The sequence below is a fragment of the Patiria miniata genome, unplaced genomic scaffold (genome assembly GCF_015706575.1).
Source record: "Patiria miniata isolate m_02_andy unplaced genomic scaffold, ASM1570657v1 HiC_scaffold_6, whole genome shotgun sequence".
NCBI lineage: Eukaryota > Metazoa > Echinodermata > Asteroidea > Valvatida > Asterinidae > Patiria > Patiria miniata.
The window spans coordinates 24,488,239-24,512,583 of NW_024037073.1; the positions used below are offsets into that span (position 1 = coordinate 24,488,239).

The 24,345-nt window shown below is 42.6% G+C and overlaps 1 protein-coding gene across 3 annotated transcripts; it reads right to left on the bottom strand.

Moving 5' to 3' along the window:
- Positions 1-72: 72 nt before the first annotated feature.
- On the bottom strand, positions 73-24,345 carry LOC119743007 (centromere/kinetochore protein zw10 homolog). Of its 3 annotated transcripts, XM_038219313.1 has the most exons (18): positions 24,197-24,344; positions 22,103-22,287; positions 13,895-14,018; positions 12,373-12,438; positions 11,929-12,064; positions 11,653-11,730; positions 11,372-11,451; positions 9,957-10,134; positions 8,633-8,706; positions 7,575-7,694; positions 7,250-7,374; positions 7,077-7,158; positions 4,081-4,266; positions 3,318-3,422; positions 2,506-2,637; positions 1,590-1,682; positions 712-822; positions 73-186 (listed from the first exon to the last, which is right to left on the bottom strand). In XM_038219313.1, the coding sequence occupies exons 5-18, from the start codon at positions 12,002-12,004 to the stop codon at positions 82-84; spliced, it is 1,545 nt and encodes a 514-aa protein (XP_038075241.1). In that variant the 5' UTR covers positions 12,005-12,064; positions 12,373-12,438; positions 13,895-14,018; positions 22,103-22,287; positions 24,197-24,344; the 3' UTR covers positions 73-81. The 3 variants fall into 3 exon arrangements, with proteins under 3 accessions (XP_038075241.1, XP_038075243.1, XP_038075242.1); XM_038219315.1 differs by lacking the exon at positions 712-822 and having other exon boundaries at positions 24,197-24,345; XM_038219314.1 differs by lacking the exons at positions 22,103-22,287; positions 24,197-24,344 and adding an exon at positions 14,905-14,947.

The window sequence follows — 24,345 nt, forward strand, 5'->3', positions numbered from 1 at the left end:
GCCCTTAAATTTGGTCCAGTTCATGAAATGATGGCAAATGATCCTATATGCCTTGAACTCAGCTTACTTTCCCGGCTGGTCCTATCTGATTTTGGCGAGCGCTGTGGCTCGTCTGTCGGTGTTCTGGAAGATGGCCCGTATCAGGCTCTTCACGTCACTGGCGCTGAACACCATAGCGAGTGGTCCCTGGAATGACGGAGAGAATCACAGTCTCAAATGTTTAAAGAACAACTAGACAAGAAGAGGAGTTCCCAAAATAAACAATGCTTTTAATTTTAAAGTTGAGCAAAGAAATTGACTGGAGCAGGGGTTGAACCTGAGACCTCCGGATTGCCATTCCGGTGCTAATACCAACTGAGCTATCCAGCCCAATGTTGGTGGTTTGTCAATGTCTTTGTTCAAGGGGCGCTAGTCAGAAGCCATAATCCTACATATACCATGTAGCCAGGGATCACGCCCTAAGTCACGATGCTAGCAACATTAGCAATGCTGCAAACCTACAAATACCAAACGGGGATCACTCAGACAAGATACAACTTTTATTATTACAAATGGGGAACTGCCAGCATAGGGCTAGATAGTTCAGTTGATTGAGCACTGGAATGACAATCCGGAGGTCATAGGTCCAAACCCCACTCCAGTCAATTTCTTTGTTCAACCTGAAAGAATTTTCCAGCTTATAATTTGAATCTGATTTGTGTTGTATCTCACCTTGCCCTCCGCCCACCTGTCAACAATATCTTGCATGCTGGCGTCTAACATAAACAGCATCTCGCTGAATGACGTCCACTGATCAACGGTACTCTGCACCAAAACTGGTTCCTACGCATCAATCCAAATACGAACAGTCAACCTCCTTTACAATAAGGAATACACTTCTACATGGGCGTCGCCAGGATTTTTTCTAGAGGGGGGCAAACAATTGTTTGCCCAATAATGCTTGTATTTCTCAACACATTCTCGATTTATCAGTTTTAGAGGGGGGCAGGGACATTTTGCCCCCCCCCAACTCATTAAATTTACACACTTTGTCTTCGCGCCTCTTTTTCTTTTCTTTTTTTTTTCTTCCTTTTTTTTTCTTCCTTTTTTGTTTGTTGGGCTTTTCCAGGGGGGGGGGGCAAGTGCCCCCCCTTGCCCCCCCTCCCCTCGCGACGCCCATGTACTTCTAGTTGTTTGAAAAGTGGATTTGTGGGCAATTTATGAGCAAATGAAGCATAAGCTTGCAATGGTAATCACGTATCGTTCAAGCAATGCATTATCGGTCGTGTCCATCCTCTGCAACAATATATACAGAGATCATACACTTTTCTAAGCTATGGAGTAGTCTGCTACACACCTAACAAAAACCACAGTGATTCATTTTTTTAATGTGAAATAATGCACATCTCAACGGTAATGTGTTGTTTGCATTCAACAGAATGTGCTTGTTAAAAACAAACAACCAACATTTGTGTTTATGTTTGGTATGCACAAAGCAACACACTGTGCATTATTCAACACATGATATACATCACTTCGTGGGCCACCTAACATCTTATCAACAAATTCTGCAACAACAAACAAATTAGATTCAGGAATTGCTTTCTTACCTCATCTTCTCCTGGTTTGATCAAGTGTGGAATTCTGTCTTGCAGTCCCGAGAGTAACGGATATAACTGCTGCGCATCATCAGCTGAGATGTCCTGTCAAGTTGAGCAACAACAAAAATGTTCTAACCAATTAGTGGCAGTATTCCACAAGGATATGACAGACGAAACAAGTGTGAGTGCACAATAAGCTCTGGTCACCTAACATGAAATGATTGTGCATAAAAACAAGCCCGGGCAGCCGTCTCACGTGAAAATCACGAGCTGAAAATAACGGGCTACACATTACGTGACTATTAACATTATTAAGCATTATTATCTTGCCTCCATTTACAAAATTTCATAAACAACTTTACAAAATGTTACAAACAATTTCTGTTAACTATATCACTGTTTTTGTTTGCGAAAATGTTGTAGTTACATTATTTTGGAAACTTAGGGAGCTAGCTTTTGCTCAATTTTCCGAGGACAGACATATGCAAAATAGATGCGCATACGCATCGATCGAGACAAACCTCGTTTTCCGATAACTTTCGTCAAGAGTGCATTTACTGACAACGACATGGAATTTTTCAATTTTGGGTCAAAGATTTTTGGTCAATTTTTGGGGATAGACAGACAGACCGACCAACTGACCACCAAGTGACATGTAGAAGCTCCTGCCACAGCTTAACAATCGTCCCTAAGACATGTTGAGTTAGGAATTTGTTGGCAGCCTATGCACTCCATGCACAAGTACCACCTCCACACTTTCAAAAGGAGAGTTCAGGGAGACCACTGGGAGGGACAATCTAATGCATTGCCAACAGCGCCTGACGCCCATGCCAAGACGCCAGAGGTTTGTACAGAATTCAATCAGTTGTGTGTTCTTTACGACATACGTGCATGAAACAGTCAAATACTTGAGGGATCTTCTCACCTCAAGTGACGAGACTTTCTCCACGATGTGCATGAGTACCGTGTTGATGAGTGTAGACATGGCCTTGGTGAAGATGTTACTGGGGAGGATGTCGGTCCAGACTCGCTGGAGGTGACCCAACTGATGGACAACCTGCATTGGGATAAAGACAGGGATGAGATTGCCAATTTCAAAAGAACAGGTCTTAAAAAGTGGATATATGGTATGAAAGATGCATTCCTTTCGAGACCGGTAATGTCTTTCTCTCAGATTCAAAAGGTCTGATTTCAGACAAAATCGTGCCTGTTAAAGGCTTAATATACAACATTGCTTCTGCTGTAATTTTCAGAAATGCAAAATGGAGGATTTCTTTAAAGGATTTGGGAAGATTCCTAGCCAAAAAGGCAGAGGTGAAACTTTACTTTGACTTCATTTTGATCAACAAAATTGAATATTTGAATATTCTTATGTGGAAATCCAAGTCCGAGATAAGGACGAGTAAAAAAAACAAAAATAGTTTATCGTCCAAGCCCTTTGAAAAAAATTAAGGAGGCGGGCAACCCCCCCCCCCCCAAGATGGTTGATTTTCCAAGATGATGAATTGATTAATCCATTTTCTTGACTCTTTTGCTGGTACAAAATTGTCTCGGAAGGAGCTGTAACCCCTTCCACAAATTTCATTAAAAACAAATACATTTGACAATGCATTTGTAAATTATTTTGTAAATGTATGAATAACAAAACACAACAAAGGAAGCAAGCAGGAAAAAGGAAGCGGGTCCTGGCATTTTTTTTTCACTTGGCCTAAAATTTTGGATTATTGCCGAACGTACTTGTTTAATGGCCCTCTCACATGCCAAGAAGTTGTCGTCAGTGGCTACTTGGTCAAAGCCCTCAGCACCAGACAGATTCTCCACTAATTGATCTCGCTGAATTCTCTGCAACATAGAAGCGGTAATGCAAATACAGGATAAGGAGAGTTTATTTATTTCGCTTGAATGTGAGTGCAATGCACATTGCACATAACATTCAAAGTGATATTTGCTGCAGTTGAAATGTGTTGCAACTTTTGTAATCTGTGGGATGAATACCTGTTGTGATGTCAAAACTTAGGATTGGCGTAGCCAAGAAGGATACACTGGCCTTAACCCTAACCCTCCAGGGTATTCAGGCTAGAAACCCTGCTAAACGCAGCAACATGCAACACTTGTCTACAAGCCTGCTCAGTGTAGCAAGATCCATCAGGTTGGCAATCTCAAGGCTAAACTGCCTCAGAGTCTGTGGTCACCAACTGCAGCAGGATACCACTGTGGCATTGCTCAATGGGACTAACTCTCAATGTTTCAGAATTGGCCGTTTATGCACTGGTGTTGGTGGCTCAGTGCAGCAATGTCCCACAGATATTTGCACCTGATGCACTGTGTTGCATCTGGCAGGGCTAGGGTTAACAACGGGATAACAGTTTTAGACCAATAAAATCAACTCAGTGCTGAAGTTTAGTCCCACTGAAATATCAGGAGGTACAGTAGAAACCCGACACATCCAGGCTGTGTTGACTCGGTACAAATGAGAAAACATAGGCTGCTGTTTTTTTACCATTTGAGCCAAGAAACATTCGGATGCCAGCTTCCTGAAGACAGGGATGAGGTCGACAAACATGGACGTGCCGTCACAGAGGGGCGGGGGTAAGGATTGACGACACTGATGGCCCAGCGTCAGCAGGTGATGGGCGATGTACATGCAGTTGTTGTGGTGGAGAGCGCACACCCTGGGTAGCTTTTGCTGTTTCACAAGAAAAATAAAAAAAACCATAAAAGAAATGTCAAGATTTCTGTTGTGTAAGTTGAAGACAATATCAACATAACTTTCTTCATTGTTTTCATCCTTGCTTTTGTACACAGGAACATTTGTTTTTTTGTGCATTTTTGTTTTGTTTTCATTCGAATCAATAATATTGCTCAATCATAAAAAAGGGTGCATAACAAACTTGTTGACGTTTCAGCTCAGTGGATACTATACATTTCCGGAAAAAAGAGAAAATGTTTGCACAATTTTAGGGGTCTCATAACTGGATTTCATTGCCAACACATGAAAAATATGTGCCAGCGGGCACATTTTCTAAAAGCACCTTCAATCATTATTTTCTTCTAAATGATACCATGTCAGGCGGAATAGTTTCATAGGTTATTTGGTACCGGTCCTATCTTCACTTGGAGCTAGGATTTTCTAGTTAAAGCGGTAGGTTGTCAAGTTGGCGTAGCAAGGTAGGTAAAATCTAGCATTAAATCGGTAGGTATGTTTCAGTTTAATTGCAAATGTCCCTATGTGCCATTAACAACCCAAGTTAGCAATTAGTCGTGTTCGTGCAACAAGGTCTTATCTCCTAAAATTTGTCTACCTGGGGCTAGGTACATGTATTTACTCAGCTGGTTCTGTAGTTTCAGATCCATGTTACAGCCAGAGGACCGACCGCCAGCCAGATTCAAGTTGGACTGAGTTAAGTCAACATCATTTTCTGAGGAAATAAAATAATAATTTATTCACCTAGGGCTAAACCTATGAAATCCATTTATCAGGCCTATTACCAAGTTTGAAATTTGATGCAGAAAATTCAATTGTACCAGTACTGTATTTAAGTGGGGTGGAACTAAGCCTTACTTGTATATCCATTCAAAAGAATTTGTTTTAGGACATGTAGGAGAGGGCATACGAAATAATAACGCCATGGCAATAAGGTGTTTCATGGTAATGTGCGCTATCTTATTCGCCGGGCACAAAGAACACACGTTGCTAGACGCAGGTGCACTTTGGATTGAACGCATGTTGACTTGGAAGCGCCAAAACTTTCCAATGACGATGTGTACACAGAACGCGTGTAAAATTGCCCAGCGGGGAAGATGGCGCATATTACCGTGAAACACTTTATCGTTACGACAGACGTAACGTGACTTTCAACTGCTATCGTTACAAAACTGTCTGGTTTCCTGACATAGTTGACCTTTTGTGGTAGAATCGCATCAACGCAGCTTGTGAAATATTGTCCAATTACATGATATACAGATGGATGAGGAACGCGCAAAATCTGAGACAATAATACTTAGTGTACACAAATTCTGTAGGGTTGTGAAGGGGCGTGGCTAACTTGCAAATGGCAATAGGTCAATCCAGTATTCAACGTCACAATCTTTGGCTGTTGGAATCGACAAAATGGTTCTATGACTTTATTTCCCTATTTCAACAAATCCTCCAATTTTCAAGAAAGAACATGAAATCTACTTAAATAAAAAGAAAAATTTGATTTAAACCTGAAACTTAAGATCTCTGTAACATTTTTTTTTCAAATTCCGTAACGATAGTATTCGAAATTCGCATTACGGCTGTCGTAACAATAGCCACTACGATTTTACAAAGTTAACTAAATGGAGATTAATAAAAGGTTTGACTTCTGCTTACGCTTCTGAGGCTAAACTGCCTCAGAGTCTGTGGTCACCAACTGCACCAGGATACAACTGTGGCATTTCAGAATTGGCTGTTTTTGCACTGGTTTTGAAAGCACAGTGCACCAATGTCCCACAGATGTTTGCAACTGATGCACTGTGTTGCATCTGACAGGGTTAGGGTTCACAAGGGGATAAAAGTTCTACGCAAATAAAATAAACTCGGTGATGAAGTTTAGTTCTACTGACATATCAGGAGGTACAGTAGAAATCTACTGCCTGGAAGCTGTGGTGACTGGGTATAAATGAGAAAACATAGGCTGCTGTTTTTTACCATTTGAGCCAAGAAACATTCGGATGCCAGCTTCCTGAAGACAGGGATGAGGTCGACAAATGTGGATGTGCCGTCACAGAGGGGCGGGGGTAAGGATTGACGATACTGATGGCCCAGCGTCAGCAGGTGATGGGCGATGTACATGCAGTTGTTGTGGTGGAGTGGGCACACCTGGGGTAGCTTTTGCGGTTTCACAAGAAAAATTTGCAAAAATAATATAAAAGTCAAGATTTTTGTAAAGAAATTTTAAGACAATATCAACATTACTTTGGTTGTTGATTTCATCCTTGCTTTAACAAGTTCACGCTGAGATTATTTTGACAAGAACGGAACGAGGCGTGGGATATATTTTCACTCGACCTCAAGCCAGGCCGGTTGAAGCCATCACCCTCGGGCAGCACACTCATATTTCCAGCCTTGCTTGCTGCGAGTGGGTCGCTGACAGATATTTCCGGACTCTCTCCCTGCGTGTTTATCTGTCATCGGTTCGGAGTACCCAAAACTTTTGCGTGTATACACGGCCTCTTGGGCAAACTGGTTAAAGCAGGCATGCAATTTTTCCTTGAATCCACTGATTTCCTCGTTATTTACTTCTCATGAATAATTATAATTATAATAATAATAATGCCATTACAAATTGAAAAACACTGAACAAAGTCGTGGGTGGTTTGGAATGTCCTCGTTTTTTTCAAAATTCCCAGTTGCATGCCTGTTAAAGGTACATGGAAACATTTGCTTCTGTGCATTTTTTTTTTGGCTCAACAAGCAGATGACAGTGAAATACCAGATGACCGTTTGAAAAAGTGTAGAAGTTGACTCACCAGACTATCTCTGTGGTATGTGGGTACGACATCACAAAATATCTCAAACATGTTTCGCACTGTGTAGAACAGTTGGATGGCACTGCAAACATAAAAATAAGACATTTTTACAATTCAGCTTCTGTTGCGAGTAAGGATGATTAGCCCCCTAAATTAATCTATGTCCAACTCACCATTGTGGTGTGTTACTACCAGCTTCTTGTAATGTCTGGTAGGCTAGATTAACAAGACACCCTATGCTTTCACTGACTGCACACTCAGGCAGTGCAAAGATACCCTCGCTGACGTGGCACTTGTCCTGAAAGAAGTAAAAAAAATTACATTGCAAGTGTCCATAAGTGAAATTTCATATTTAATACGATAAGTTCATTCAACACATTTCAACAATAAATATTTCAATTAATGTTTTAAACTTGCAAGAACTCTTAAAGGCTGATTAGAATGACAAAATCATATCCAGTTTAGTCTTGAAGCGCACAATTTCCAACAAATTCGAACCTTGGCATCTTGTGTTTGATCTTTGACGTTCTTGTTGTCAACCTTCATTGTACCGACTCTCTTTGTATTGTGCAGCTCTCTCTTCATCAGTTTGCGGGCTTCAACTATCAGCTCTTGACACTTTCCAAAAATAAAATAAACCGAACATAAAAAAATGTCAGGAATGAAGTCAAATCCATCACAAGTTCAGCCACAAGTAAATCACAAGTCCAGTCACAAGTCCAGTCACAAGTCCAGTCACAAGACCAGTCACAAGTCCAGTCACAAGTCCAGTCACAAGACCAGTCACAAGACCAGTCACAAGTCCAGTCACAAGTCCAGTCACAAGTCCAGTCACAAGTCCAGTCACAAGTCCAGTCACAAGTAACAGTGGATGAACAATAAAGGAATGCCTTTGTCAAAACTCTTGTGAATTGCTTGTGGGTTGAATTGGGACTGGAGGACTTGTGATGGACTGGACTACATCCATGAACAAAAGTTTGAAGAAGAGGTTAAAAATTGATGAAGATTCAAAATATGCAGAATATGGTGGATTGCTGTAGTATTGCATTAAGCAGGAGCATTTGTGTTTAAGTCCACTCTGGGAAAAATTACAAAAAGTTTTCATCATAGGCTTTCGAGAGACTAGAAATGTCCTTGTCATGAAGGCAAACACGCTTTTTACCCCAAAGTTCAGAGCAGTTTATTGATGCATTCCACAATAATTGTGTCACCCTCCAGCACAAAACCAGAGCCAATTTTTGAAAACCAGGATTTTGAGATTATTGGAAAGGACATTAAATGAACTTTCCAATGATGTATAGAATATGGGAATCGGACAAAATCTGACGGAGCTATTGATTTTTTCAGTTCCCAAATATCATCAACATTCTATGTATTACAGGTTGCATTTCAAAATACGGCCGTACAATATCCGACTGGTTTGCTGGAGGGTCATATGTGAATGAGATGAACCAAAGATTCAGAAGGGACCAAACAGTCCAACTGTTGCCATTCAAGAAATGTTCCCACAAGATTTTTAAAAATAATAGACATTAAAAAAAATATATTGTTTATACCTTTTCGTTAGCAAAATGGACATTGACATCTCTGGCGTAGGTCAGCAGTGGAGAAGCAGTTTCTGCAATAAACCCTGGAATAGAAAGATCTCTTTAATAAGAAACTTTCACAGACACTTATTTGATCAGAAACAGAAAGATCTCTTACAATTAAAGGCAGAGTAGATCATGTGAAAGTAAGATTTGAGGCTTTGCATGGTGGAGATGAATGAAAGGTTTACGGAAACACCATGTGGGAATATATTTCTCAAACTAAAGTGAATGGTTCTGGAAAGAACCAGATGTATAAACTCAACGTTCTGGTCAGTGTGCTCTGACCATTCTCTTTAGTTTGAGAAACTTATTCCCACAAGGTGTTTCCGCAAACCTTTCATTCATAAGAACATTTGCAATTTGCTTCATTTGAAACAACAAAAGTGCTCACAATCTATAGACAGATGCTTTACAACTGACCTGATGAAGTTTTAGCTCTGTGAATGCTGTATATTTCGAGAAAACAATATTCTAGGATCTTCATTTCAATTCAAAAGTTGCCCATTCATAGTTTGAATTGCACCCGAAATCAGTATCCGGGACACATTCTCATTCAGCTGATTGCAGCTATGAGATGTCGCGCAACTGAACCTGACGAGTAATAGCAACAACGCGCGAGCGTGTGCGTGTTACAAACCAACTACAAACACAACTACAAACCCACTGGCCTCGTGGTTAAGGGCACTGATTCGTGGTCTGTGGGTAAAGCTGCAGGTCGTGGGTTCGAGTCCTGGCGGGGTCATGGTGCGTGTACCCTTGGGCAAGGCACTTTGTCACTCATTGCTTCTCTCCACCCAGGAGTAAATGGGTACATGTGAGGGCAGAGATGGTTATTGTGATTGAATTAGCTTCCTTGCGCCTAACAGGCAGCATCGAGCTGTATACTCCCCAGGGAGCTGAGATGGTATATGGAATGTTTAATTGGCCCAATGATTAGGGGTAATAATAATGTAAAGTGCTTTGATCTTAGTTAAAAGCGCTATATAAGAACCTGTTATTATTATTATTATTACAAACGGAAATTTCCAAAAATGCGTCACTTGACCCATCTTTGGAAATGACCTTCTTATATTGTTTTCTTCAAAATGACAGCATGCCAGAAAGAATAATTTCACAGGGAGTTTAGTGCTATTATAATCTTTAAACCAAGTATGCTTTTCAAAAATAATTTGGTCAATAAATGTTGTCACAAAATATAGACAAAATTGGGGAAAAGAATAAAAGGAAGAAAAAAAAATTCTTAGGAAAAAAACAAAAGCTGTTTCCAATTTGCTAATGAGATTGTCCCTACCTAGCATAGCCATCAGCGTAGTGTTCTCATCTCCGTTTTTACCCTCTGTCTTGAGGCTAAGTAACGGCCCACTCAGTGCTTTCAGTATTGCCAGTGTGCTCTTGTACACAGCTACGGGATTGGACGGCTCCTCAGAGCTCTTGGGTAGCACCTTGAATCCAACGGTGGTTGACTGCGACTGCAAAGAAGATGTTAGCACGTTCATTCACTAAACGCACAAAAAAAGGTTTTGCTGAGGAGTGCTGTGGCCTCGTGGTCTGGAGCATTGAATTCGTGGTCTTAGAGTAATTCTGCAGGTAATGGGTTCGAGTCCAGCCTGGGGTTGTGGTGCGTGTGCCCTTGGGCAAGGCACTTTGTCACTCATTGTTTCTCTCCACCCAGGAGTAAATGGGTACCTCTGAGGGCAGAGGTGGTTATTGTGATTGAATTAGCTGCTTTACCCGAAACTGCAGCATGGAGCTACACACCCCAGGGAGCTGAGATTGTCTTTGGAATGTTTCATTGGCCCAATGAGCAGGGTAATAATGATGTAGCACTTTAAAACTACAAGCTGTTATTAGGAACAACAAGTTATCAGTCAAAATGTCATTGCCTGGACTGTTTCCCAGCTGATTTTTTGCTTACCAAAAATAATTGCTAAGCAATGTTTTCTGCTAATAGCAGCTCTAAGAAATTTGTCTTCGTGCTTAACATGTTATTCTCTGCTAACAGAGGATGTGTCCATCACAGGGAGATCATAAGCAGTCAGTGCAGCAAAGAGCTTACAATTTATGGGACAGCATTTTCTTAAATTGTGACGCAACAATAGGAAGCATCAGCAAATCTATTCAATGAGGCGTTGTATACTAAGTTAGCACAATTTTCCAATAATCAAAATAGTTTTAATAGTGGGTATTTATAAAGCGCCTGATCCACCAGGCCCGGTGCTCAAGGCGCTACATCATTATTACCCCTGCTCATTGGGCCAGTGAAATATTCCAGTATCATCTCAGTTCCCTGGGGAGTATACAGCTCGATGCAGCCTGTTAGGTGCAAGGAAGCTAATTCAATCACAATATCCATCTCTGCCCTCACAGGTACCCATTTACTCCTGGGTGGAGAGAAACAATGAGTGACAAAGTGCCTTGCTCAAGGGCACATGCACCATGACCCCAGGCTGGACTCAAACCTACAACCTGCAGCTTTACCCACAGACCATGAATCCAATGCCCTTAACCACAAGGCCAAAGCACACCACATAGCTGCTGGCAAAACCCGACTGGGGAAACCCACAACCAACAGCGTAAAGGGTTGATTTTCTGTGCCTATAAACTCTGTATGCTTATAAACTTGTATAATTTGCATAATACTCATTTCTTCTTGTTCTCGTGAAAAAAAATGCACCTGTATTAATACTTTATTGAGAATGACAGTACCTTTTTAGCTGCGTTAATTGATGGCGCAACATTTGACAGCGTCACAACCGGCTTCAGAATATACTCCATCAGTTTCTTTCCTGAAAACGGGAAATTTAGTCTTTTTGTTAAAAAATAAGTAAATTTGTGGTTGACATTTTCAAAGGAATTACAGGATACAATGAGCGAAGTCTGTTTCAAATGGGATGATAAACATTCGTTCAGTCAACGTACTTTTGGTTTGTCAAAGCTCGGTGATGAAAAAAAGCCACAAAGAGAGGACAAACATTTAAGAAACTCACCGAAAACGTGCATTTTGCTCTTCAGAATTCCAACCTGGTTCATGGCATTGACAGTCACAGCAGCATTTTCACTTTGAACTGGTTAAAAAAAAAGGTGCAAAACAAAATTTACTCCTGGCTGGAGAGAAGCAATGAGTGTCCAAATGTCATACGCACGGACACACGCACCACGACCCCAGGTTTGACTCCAACCCATAACCTACACAATTACCAGCAGATCCTGAATACGACACTCAAGACTACATGCCACATCGTCCCACTGTTTTGTCGACCTACCTAGTTTGAGTTGGACTTGGCTGACGTTGGTCAAGGTGACAGGTTCTTTGGCATGGGGTATAGTCCAGACAGTCATGGCAGACCAGGCCTCTCCTAGATGATGCAGCAGGGTCTCTTGGTTCACTCGCAGCTCAGACTAAAACGGGGAAAAAAAAAACTCTTATTAGCAATGTCTCTCTCTGGCTGGCAAAATTCAACAACGCCATCCCAACTGACCTATCGCCGTTTGTGAGTTAGCCACGCCCCTTTAGACAACCCCATGGAATATTTGTACACTACGTTTTGTTTGTCTCAGATTTTGCGAGTTCCGTGTCCATTCGTAAATCTGTAATTGGACAATATATTGCAAGCTGCATTGACACAATTCTACTGCAATAGGTCAATCCACGTTCTGCATCCTCACTGGCCTGCTACAAGTAAACAGACAACGGATAAGCTCCTTACCCTTAGAGCCTTGACAATTTCCAGCTCACAGTATCCGTCTTCAATGAGAACATCCAAATCAGATTTCTGCAGGAAAAAAAAGAATTGAAATACAGTAAAATCTCAATATGTCAAACTTCAAGGGAACAGGTTCAAAATTCGACTTAAGCAGAGTTTTGAGTTAGGCAGGGTTGTACATCATTGCTATACTACAGAGGGAAATGGATTCTTTGTTTGACTTAAAGGGAATGTACAACATTTGCTTTTGCTTCAATTTTCAGAAACAAATGGATTTGGAGGATTAGTATGTTATGGCAAATATTGTTAAAATGACTTGTTTCATGTTTTGGGCTTGAAAAACCAAGAAGATCATTCATTTTCTTGTAGTCTGGTTCCCTGACCCCACTTGACCCCAGATGAAACGGAGAATTTATAGACTTTGGGGGAATTGTAAGTTCAGAGAATCAGTCTAGCAGGCTTGTACCCCTTCACAGGTGTGTAATCAATTGCAAATAGTTTTTGCAGTTTTTGCAGCAAAGAGTTTGTAAGCAGTTTTTGAAAAAAGCCAGTTTTCGCTGGTCGGCCGACCAGCGTTGGAAAAATACGAGGTATGAATTATGGAATCTTGAATTTTGTAATGCACTGGGGATACAGAGTACGAGATTTCGGGACTCTTACGACCCGGTACTTTTAACGTAGTTGTGACTCCAGGGGGGTCTGACAAGTCGACCGTTGAGACAACTCGACTCGGGACAAGTCGACCGTTGAGACAACTTGACCATTGAGACAACTCGACCATATGTGTGATAAATGGAAAGACAAATCGACCGCTGAGACAAGTCGACCGTTGAGTCAAGTCGACTCACTTGTTTTGGGGCCTAGTTTTGGGGATAGTACCGGAAATTTTGACGGCGGCTGATCGCCGTTTGGGAGTTATGACACATGAGTTTTTTTGTTGTATCTCAAAAAAAAAAACAGAGCCGATATAGCGCAGCGTGATTGACCATGCACATCGTCCGTTTTTCCGGGCCACGCGCATCCCCGGTCAACGTGGCCGTACCGTGCACGGTGACATCGTTTTAGCCGGGCCTGTGCACGCACTTATCCCTGGTCAACGTGGCCGTACCGTGCACGGTGGCATCGTTTTAGCCGGGCCTGTGCGCGCACTCATCCCTGGTCAACGTGGCCGCGCCGTGCACGGTGACATTGTTTTTGCCGAGTTGAGTTGTCAAACCGGGCGACTTGTCTCAACGGTCGACTTGTCTCGAGTCGAGTTGTCTCAAGGGTCGACTTGCCTGACATTCGACTCCAGCTCTAATGCGATAGGCATTAGAGCTGAAGTTACTCAAGCTAAGTTACATCATGGGACTATGTCATTGCCAATTACCCCTAGAACTTAGCTGGAGTAACTCCAGCTGACATGCTCATAATATTCATTCACATGTATCGCTAGAGTGTGGTAGCAAGAGACCCTAAAATAATGGCCTCTCAAAAATTGTTCATTTTCACCTCTAATATCCCACCTCAGATTTCATTTACATACCTCGTAGATTCAGCAGTCATTCACAGAGGCTAATGATCGACTTGAAACAGACCACAAAAAAAAACTGTCTGGTGAGGTCAGGAAGATCACTGGTGGAGCTGTTGAGCTGGGAACTGATGTCTCCCTGAATACCAACAAAAAATAAAGATACCAAATTGACTTCTTTTGACAATAAAAGTAACATCTTAACCAGTTTGCATCAGAGGACGTGATAAGACGCACTGGCTGTTTTTATGCACAGGCAGGGCTGATGGATTTTCTAGGGTTAAAAGGTCAAAATTGCCTCCACTCACCTCTGGGTAACGTTCTGCTTTTGCACACACACAAAAGTCTGTGAAGTCATACAGGCCAGACTGTGTGTTGATCTTGAATTGGCCGTTGTGCATGGCCAATTGTTTGACAATTTACGTTCCAGTGGACACCTCAAAGTATTGAACCATATGAGGTTTCGGCACAAAGTGGGACGCTTGGGTAAAAAGAACCCCTATGCCAAGTATCAGGCCAAAATATTTCCATGAAAAATGTGCATCATTTTACCAACTTGCTGTGCTCACATTTGTATGGCCCTAAGCACAGAGATTACTCCAGTGTGTGGCCATAGAATAGGCTAGGTTTTTACCAATGGTGCAATAAGTGATAACCACAGACACCAATGCCTATCTCATCAGACAGCCCCACATACCTAGTCTAGGGGCTAGACGTTATTATGGTTTGATACGCGATAACCCCTGCAGCGATAACCCCCGCAAGAGGGAGCTCTCACTCACGACCAACCAATATCACCCACCATCAAAACTTTCTACATGCAGTTTACCATTACTTTCATATAGACATGAGGCTAGGATATTTCCAGGTTTTAGTGAAATTCATCCAATTGCCTTTAAATTCTGTTATACAAAATTACATAAAGACCCTGAGAAATCTTCACCATGGAGAACATCGTGAACTCTTAATAGAGCACAAACTGTATTATCATTATCGAGAGTTGAATGCTTAGAGAGCAAACTCACCACAAATCCAAAATGTCTTGGGAGGTTTTGGATCTCAATCTTGAAGATCTCTGAGGTGAAGTGCTGTTGTGTCCGATAGTGATAAGGATCCGTTATAGCAGCGCCAGTCACTGGTACGTCAGAGGTGCTGGTGGAATGGTTATCTTGTGGGTCAAGACCTGATAGACAAAAACGAACAATTAAAAAACCAACTCCAATCAGAGAAAATAAATTTACTTTGATTTTTTTTAAGCATGAGATATTTGTAAGTTTAATTATGAGTTTTCAAGTGAGACACTGCACAACAAAATCAGTTCACACTGACAAACAGATCAATGAATTGCAAATTTTGAATAAAAAACATCCCAAAGTTGAATACTGTTAATATAGATGTACAACAATTGTACACAGTACCTGAAAAAAAAATTAATGCTTTAAAATATGAACCTCTTTGTAAAGTTAGAGATAAACCTATATATAAATATCTTAATTTGGACGGTTCACAAAAATGACCAATTTCTACAAGCTGCTGTTGTGTGCGCAATTCAAAACTGCCAAGCACAAATAATGCTACGTACTATCACCATTCTGGTATTTGAACTAGTATGCTTTTCTGATACTTGATACTTTATTGATGCCTCATAATATTTTGATATTTTTATTTGCCTTTTTTAATGGGCTTTGTATTAATCAACAAAAGAATGAATCAAATTAGGTTTTGCCCTTCACCGATGTATAAACACTGTATACTCAGTGTGGTACCTCCCGAGTAAAAGTTGGAAAAAAATCACTCGGGTGGGACTCAAACCCACAACCTCCTACTTTCTAGTGCAGACATCTTACCACTCGACCACCGAGCTGGTTGGTTCAAATCTGATGTACATAGCAGCAGGTACTGCATTAACTATTCATAAAATGGATAGTCGGTGAAGGGCAAAACCCAATTTGATTTACATCACCCCGACGCAAAATTCCATCTTAAGCCGTGTCCGCACTGGACTTTTTTTTGGAAGGTTTTACCGAGATGATGGTAAAATGAGAAATGGTCAAATGTGACCACGTCCGCACTTGGACTTTCGACACGGGAAATTTTACCCAGACCGCGTGGGAGAAGTGGCCGAGCTGTCACAGTCACGTGCACAGGAAATAAAATGCCGATCACATTTTTTTTCAGCCCCCGATACGCACAGTATAATATTACACACACCATTAAAATGCACAATATAATCGTAACATACGATGTTATTTCATCTTAATAAATACCTTGGAGAGTTGATGGTTTCTGATTGGTCGAGACTCGATCACGTGGCCGGTCATTAACGGTGATAATGGACCGGCTTCAAAGATCAAGCGAATAAATGGCCCCTGAACCAACATTGATCAAGCCCCGTTAAGCCCCATGCAAGCCAATGATTGGTCAAAATATAGTAACAGTCCTGCGGTAGCTTTTAACAATTGAGCACTGCACATGCGCTCAACCCCCATCGCGTGAGACTGCCGCGCGCGTACGCAACACAGTTGCTAGGGATGCGTGCGTGCGCGTAAGGAAGTTTTGAAACGACATCGTACAGCAGTGCAGTATATACTGAGGATGTTTACAACGAAAGCATAGATCTACGATTTATTTTCTTTTGAAACACTTCACCCACCGACATATTTACCTTTCCTAAACCAAGCATCTTTGTAATTCCGGACACAAGGAATGTGTAAACGAGATTTCAGCTTCCTCCATCAGGTAAAGATATGAAAACATTGTTGTAATTTGTTTCGCTACGGCAGCAGTTTCTGTTGAGTTTACGTCGTTATAGCTGTTAAGCTAAAATATGGCCCATGAACATGAACACAAAAAAGTCTGGAAATATCGCCGGAAAAAAGTCACAAAATTGGAGCATTTTAACTGTTTATTTCGTTATAAAGGTATTTATTAATGGGAATAACAGTGTGAGGATCCGGTCTTCACTGCGTGATAATGACCGGGTGTGGGGGTGACCGCTGTTAATGGACCTCGACTTCATCTCGGTCCATTAACAGCGGTTACCCCCACACCCGGTCATTATCACGCAGTGAAGACCGGCTCCTCACACTGTTATTCCCTTATTGACACGATAAATCTTGACGAAAATGCCTACTATTCTGACGCATTAGTGATGGACGACATCGAAGCCATACGGCAGCAGTTCCATCGGTAATCGCTGGTTCCCACCGCATGCTAACAGAATCAAAGCTATGATGTAGGACCGGAACCAGGGACTGCGGCCTACGTACGGTGCCATGCAGACTGCACGGCGTAACAGGACGAATTTGGATCGTAGAAAATACAAAACAAACATTGGTGGAGAAAAAGAATAACTGCAAAGTATTTCCCCAGAACGTGATCTTGATATTTTCTGTGAATGTATTCTCCGTTAAAATATATTTATAACGAGATTTTACCGCTCGGACTTGACACACCGCAGCGTACCGGTACGTGTTTCCACAAAATGTTGGGCCACATCACGTGTGGGATCGTGCGGTCTCTGTATGCATGATACTCTCGCTCGGGCCGGATCTCACTTTCCTGAGCCGCTTTTACCGACTCGCACTGTCCGCACTGGACTTATCGTCTCAGGAAAAGTGACCTGGTCAATTTTCCTGGGCGCGTGGTCAGTTTTCCTGGGCAGCAATTGGCCAGTAAAAGTAACCGCTGGACTCAGGAAAAGTAACTGAGAGGAAAACGTCCTAGGCTGTCTGCACTGGACTTAAAATGGGAAAAGTACCCATAGTCTCGGTAAGTTTGACCAAAAAAAGTTTGTCAAGCCCCCTAGGACCATCTTCAAGTGGAATGACGTGGATGAATCCAAGCTGAAAAAATCTGTCCTCGAGCTTAAGACTGAATTCATGCAGTCATCTCCAGAAACCAGAACAGTTGAGGCAAATTGGAGTATTTTTAGGGACAGGCTGAAAACTAACGAATTAGTACCACAAAAACCAGTCCAGGGACATTCTAGACCCTCATGGCTCACTACTGTCCTAATCCGTTGCTGCAGGAAGAAAGAGCGCAGCTATGTGAAGGCAGTAACAAGCAGTCTACATTCAAACTTTTGCAAAAGCAAGTGAACAGCGAAATCCGAAGGGCTAAACGCACACATTTACAAGAAACTACATCTACAAATAACCCCCAGAAATTTTGGCGATACGTAAACAGCACTCGTAAAGACAACACAGGGGTTCAGGTTCTAAAACTCAACGGGAAAAATATCACATCTGACCAAGAAAAAGCTGAAACCCTACAAGACCAATTCTGTAGTGTTTTCAGCAGGGATGACACCGATGTACAGCCAGTTCTACCACCGAGTCCCTACTCAGACTTGACAAACATCACCGTGTCTGTTAGCGGAGTCCTCAAGTTACTGACGTCGCTCAACTTGAAACTAGCTGCCAATGAAGTTGCCCCAGTACTCGCATTCATATTCCAACAATCACTTGACCTGGGTTCTCTACCATCTGACTGGAAGAAAGCCAACGAAACACCCATTTTTAAGAAAGGCTCTCGTGCAGACCCGGCAAACTACAGACCTGTGTCGTTGACCTCTGTTTGCTTTAAGTTATTAGTGCACATCATTGATAGCCAATAAATGAAACACCTCCAGGAACACGACATCCTGAATGAAAACCAACATGCTTTTCGTAAAGGCCTGTCCTGCAAATCCCAACTCGTAACAACTCTGGATGACATCTCCTACAATTACAATAATCAAATCACCACAGAAATGGCAGTACTTGACTTCTCCAAAGCATTCAACATAGTTTCTCATCAAAAACTGGTCCAAACATTAGACTACTACGGGATAAGTACTGACCATCGGTTAGTAATCTGCAACCTGAAGTGGAAATTCCGTCATCATGCTACTGCACGTGGACTACGACCTCAACATCCAAACGTTGAAGCCCTGAAGTCGGAACAATCGTCTGAAGTCTTTCGGCAGCTGGTTCGATCCCGTGTTACTCAAGGTGACTCTCTTGAAGCTGTCGCATGTGTCATACACGAAGCATCTCTTGGGACCTGTGGTACACAAACATCCCAGAAGAAACAGCCGTACCTGTCTGAATTAACTCTTCATCTGATTCAGCGCAAGAGGAAGGCTGTAGGCACTCAAGAATTCACAGCTCTGAGGAATGAGGTCAAACATGCATGCCAGAAAGATCTCAACGAATGGTTGGTAACTAATATCAACACATTGAACCAGGCATACCAGAATCACAATTGCAGAACTCTGTTCAAAACTGCTGATGTTCTCCTTCAGAAAACGGTCTGGTATTGGAGACAGCTGAAGAAGAAATACAGCGTTGGCATCAGTATGCTGTAGATCTATTTGAGTCCAATTGGCCACGTCCACCCCATCACACAACTGAGGTTGAACGAAACCTGCCGACACCGGAAGAGACCAAGAAAGCCATACAGGCACTGAAAAACCACAAGGCTCCCGGAGTTGATTGCGTCACATCTGAAGCTCTTAAAGCTGCGACACAGGACCCAGAGATATTCAAAACCCTTCATGGGGCCGTGTGTAACATCTGGAACTCTGCAAAGTGGCCACAGTCGATGACCAAGTCAGTGTACATCCCGTTGCACAAAAAGAGTGACCGAGGCTTGTGCAACAACTACAGAACACTTGCACTAATCAGTCATGCCAGCAAAATTGTTCTGAATGTGATACAACGCAGACTGGAAAGAACCGCTAACATCGAAGTGAGTGACACCCAATGTGGCTTTGTAAGCGGTAAAGGCACAACTGATGGAATCTACCTCCTGAAAGGTGTGGCGGAATCGCACTACGCAGGAAAACGCCCTCTCCATCTGGTCTTTGTTGACTATAAGAAGGCATTTGATTCAGTTAATCATGCACTTCTGTTTGCAAAGCTACGATTTCTTGGCGTGGAGGAGGATGTGATGCGGCTACTTGAGGATCTTTACATCAACTCAAATGGCAAGCTCCGGTGGAAAGGTCGGATGACAGACGAGTTTGAGAAACCAGTCGGAGTACGCCAAGGCTGTCCATTGTCACCAACACTCTTCAGCCTCTACACTGAGTGTCTCATGTGAGAGTGGTACAATCGCACAGCACACCTAACGGCTCCAGATGTCAGTGGTATCCCCCTAAAGGAGATCAGATATGCTGACGACCTGGTACTGATGGCGCTGTGCAGAGCTGATGCTGAAGAGATGCTTACTACCCTGGGTGATATATCTGACGGGTATGGGTTAGCCATCCACCCTAGTAAGACTGCATATATGATCATCCAGCCAACAACCGATGACAGCACCATCACATACCGCTCGGCACAAATACCTCATGTCACATCTTTCAAGTATCTAGGAGTGTTGATCGACCACACACTAGACGACAGCAAGGAGGTTCGGATGCGGTTAGGTATGGGCAGATCCACTCTTCGGCAGTGCAAGTATCTGCGCTCCCCCCGCATCAACCTTGGTAAAGGTACAGCTTGCTCGGGCCCTAGTCATATCAAGGGTACTGTATGGTGCCACCACCGTGTCGTTGAAGGCAGCTGACATCAAACGCCTAGACAGTTTTGGCCGAACCATTTGGCGTCACCTGCTCAACATCAAGTGACAAGATCATGTGACAAATGAAAGACTGATGGAGATGATCGGTGACCGGTGGTGCTTCAGCAGTGATGGAACGAAAGGCAGCATGGTTGGGCCATGTTGTCCGGCATGGCGGCATCTGTTGTGGATGGGATGCCAGTGGGATGTCGTCGCTCCGTGGGCCGGCCAAAGATGCGCTGGGTGGACAACATCCGTGAATGGTCTGGGTGTGATACCAACGAACTGAAAGCAGCAGCACTGGAAAGACGGGCTGTGGTGGGAGCGGCGCCAGTGATCCCAACTGTGTATAATTTGAGGAGGAGACCACGGGCAAATGCCTATGTCTAACGAATGAATGAATGGGATAAGGGGAAAAACACAGAGATGGATCAGGGAATTCTTAACCAACAGGTCACAAAGAGTTGTGGTAAATTGAAAATCTTTGAAATGGCAAAGTGTCGACAGTGGCGTACCACAAGGCACCGTGCTTGGCCCCCACCTGTTTTTACTTTTCATTGATGACATTAGCAAATCAGTGACTGGCACAACTCTCCTTTTCGCTGACGACTGCCTGTTATATCGGAAGATCTGCTCATCAACTGATGAACTGATGTTCCAAAAAGACCTGGACAACTTGGCTCACTGGGCGCAAACCTGGGGAATGAAATTTAACTCCAGCAAATGTAACATCATGCGAATCTCCGGGAAGCAGGACCCCGGCAAAACTAACTACACCATGTTAGGATCCAACCTCGTAGAGAAAACCAACGTCACATATTTGGGAATAATCATTCAGAATAACCTAAGTTGGAATCACCAAACAGCACATGCCACTTCCAAAGCAAGTCGTATATTGAACTTCATCAAAATAAATTTTCATTCTGCATCCAGATCAGTCAAAGAAAAGCTGTACTTAGCAGTAGTCAGACCACACCTAGAATATGGCAGCATTGCTTGGAACCCTCACATAGCTAAGAACATAACATCCCTGGAAAAAGTGCAACTGATGAGGGCTGCTCGTTTCGTAATGCGAGATTATTCCAGACTGAGCAGTGTGACCGACATGTTGACAACCCTAGGCTGGTCTTCACTGGAAGAGAGAAGGAAAGTTAACCAACTTACCTACTAACATAATACACAACATAGTTCACATTAACTCATCATCCATAGTCCCCAAACCAGCACCGGCTCATAGAATTCACAACCACCAGTTCACAGAAATTGCAGCAAGGACAGACATCTATATGCAGTCATTCCTACCCAGAACTATCCGGAAATGGAACAAGCTCCCTCAAGACACCACAGACGCCCCAAACCACAACACCTTTAAGGATTTAATTTAGTTCCACTTCCCCAAGGCCTCCTTGCTAGACTTCCACGTGGAGTATTCAGGATAACCACCAAGTACCAAGTACAGGTGCAATATTTTTATGAAATTGAACCCTCATTCCCCCAATTTATAAAAATTACCTGGAAAGCAACAAAACTATCTTGCAGCAAAATTAATTTCACTGGGTTAAAGTATTAAGTTTCCAATAGGCAAGAATGGACAAAATAACATGAATGAGATTACACTTAGCTGACCTGGCAAAGGAGCAAACGTCCTCACCAAGTAAAAGAATAACAAGTCACCTTTGGATTTGTCCTCCTCATCTTCATTGGGAATAGCATCCCTAGTGATGGCCACATCTGTTGGCATCTTGACAACATCACCCTCTGTAACTGTGGTTGACGTTACCTCCCCAGTTGGGACATCATCAGAAGTTGGTCCCTGCTTCTCATCCATTTTGGTGTTATTACGTTGGACCAAAAACACACTGGAAATATAAAGAAACTGCACATAAAGCAGTTGTATACTATTGAAAGCCATGACCAGTGGGATATCTAGGGGGAGGGGTCAAAATTTGTCCCTGCTAATTTTGACTTTTTAGGACATATCATTTTCTGATGGCTGATAGGTCATTTAAGGGAAAAATTACGGTGATCGTGAAGTGTAGGGCCCCCGTTTTGTTTTGATCAAATTAGAATCGAAAATGTTTTTTATTGCTCAAAACTCACCTTTACAATCAAAAGCAGCCTTTTCTCAATTCTAATAACACCCATTTTACAATTTTGAACAGATTCTTGGGGTAGAAATCACGGTTTTCCTGCGCGGTTTGTACCTTGGGATTCAGCGCGCTATGCATGCTCACGGAACATCGCGCGGTGATTGCCATCTCAAATTTCGGGTCGCATGTTGTCGCCGCGCCGTCATTGTCATTTTACCCCCAAATTTCCCTCAAAACATCAAAACCCTGCCCTCTATCTATGACAAACCTGTTTATTGAGAATGTTGCAAACTATTATGGTAGGTCAAATAATGTTTAAGTGGATTTTGTTCCCCAAGTTATAGGAACTGGGCCCTGCACTTCACAATGGCCGAAGTATTAACTCAACTGTAGCTGGAGTTACCCAGCCCTACATTTTATCATTGGGTTGTCATCTAGATGACAACCCATGATACCCAATTGGGTGCTGGGTAGCCCGACTGCGTCTGGCCGTACAGTACTATCGCAAGCTCTGTAGTACGGCCAGACGCCCGATGCTTCCAAAAAGACTGAATTTTGTTGGCCGCCGATGTAGCGATTTTGCTACATCTTTTGATCGCGATTATCTTTTCATCCAGGACACAACTTTCCAAAGTTAAGGTTTGTAGTCGTAGAACAACTCATACCTTTTCGAAAAAACGTTCTTTGGTCTCAATATTTTCATTCATCTGGCCACAAGGCGAATTTCAGTCATCAGATTCCACAAATATCGTCCCCCATGCGATCCCCCGTGCGATTTCAAAATGGCGGCCGCGCTGTAATGTATGCAATATGCAGGCGCGCCCGCGCAAATCATGAATATGCATAAACAGTCTGTGACGTATGACCTCGTGACGTATGGCCCCGCACGGGGCCGCACGCACGTCCAAAAACAAGAGGTCTACGTCACAGACTGTTTATGCACATTCATGATTTGCGCGGGCGCGCCTGCATATTGCATACATTACAGCGCGGCCGCCATTTTGAAATCGCATGGGGGATCGCATGGGGGACGATATTTGTGGAATCTGATGACTGAAATTCGTCTTGTGGCCAGATGAATGAAACTATTGAGACCAAAGAACGTTTTTTCGAAAAGGTATGAGTTGTTCTTCGACTACAAACCTTAACTTTGGAAAGTTGTGTCCTGGATGAAAAGATAATCGCGATCAAAAGATGTAGCAAAATTTCTACATCGGCGGCCAACAAAATTCAGTCTTTTTGGAAGCATCGGGCGTCTGGCCGTACTACAGAGCTTGCGATAGTACTGTACGGCCAGACGCAGTCGGGCTAGGTGCTGGGTAACTCCAGCTAACTCAACTGAGAAAACACTTAAACATTTTCAGACCAGTCTCAAAGGGTTTGTGCACAGGGTGGCAAGTGATGGCCAGATATGGGAATCTGTCCTTTAATGTTAATTGTTATTGTTAATTAAGCATCTCAAACTTTTCACGAATGAGATACCACGCTATTGAATACAAATAATAAACGCAGTACGTCTATCAAACTCAAAGTATCATGTCCGATATGGCCACTTTTTGCAGTACGTTTCAGTTTCACTCAATAAAATAATGCAGATTTCACCAATAGCTAATATAAACAACTAAATTAATGTTATCATTTATTAAATGGTTAGATAAAATTATCTACTGATACTGACCAAGAAAGTGACACAGGCAACAGGTTTCGGCCACTCGGAAGACAGCGCCAGATTTACAGTCGCGTGTTTATGTTGTTGAATGCTGCCCTCATGTGTCGTTCGATTGGCATGCAAGCTCTTTCGAAACATCGGCCTCCATCGCAGGTCCC

Coding starts and splice junctions, on each gene's coding strand:
- LOC119743007 (XM_038219313.1), bottom strand. CDS start 12,004: ATGACTGTCTGGACTATACCCCATGCCAAAGAACCTGTCACCTTGACC. Junction 8,707..9,956: donor TACGCTGATGGCTATGCTAG/GTAGGGACAATC, acceptor TTTCTATTCCAG/GGTTTATTGCAGAAACTGCT. Junction 187..711: donor ACAGGTGGGCGGAGGGCAAG/GTGAGATACAAC, acceptor CCGTCATTCCAG/GGACCACTCGCTATGGTGTT.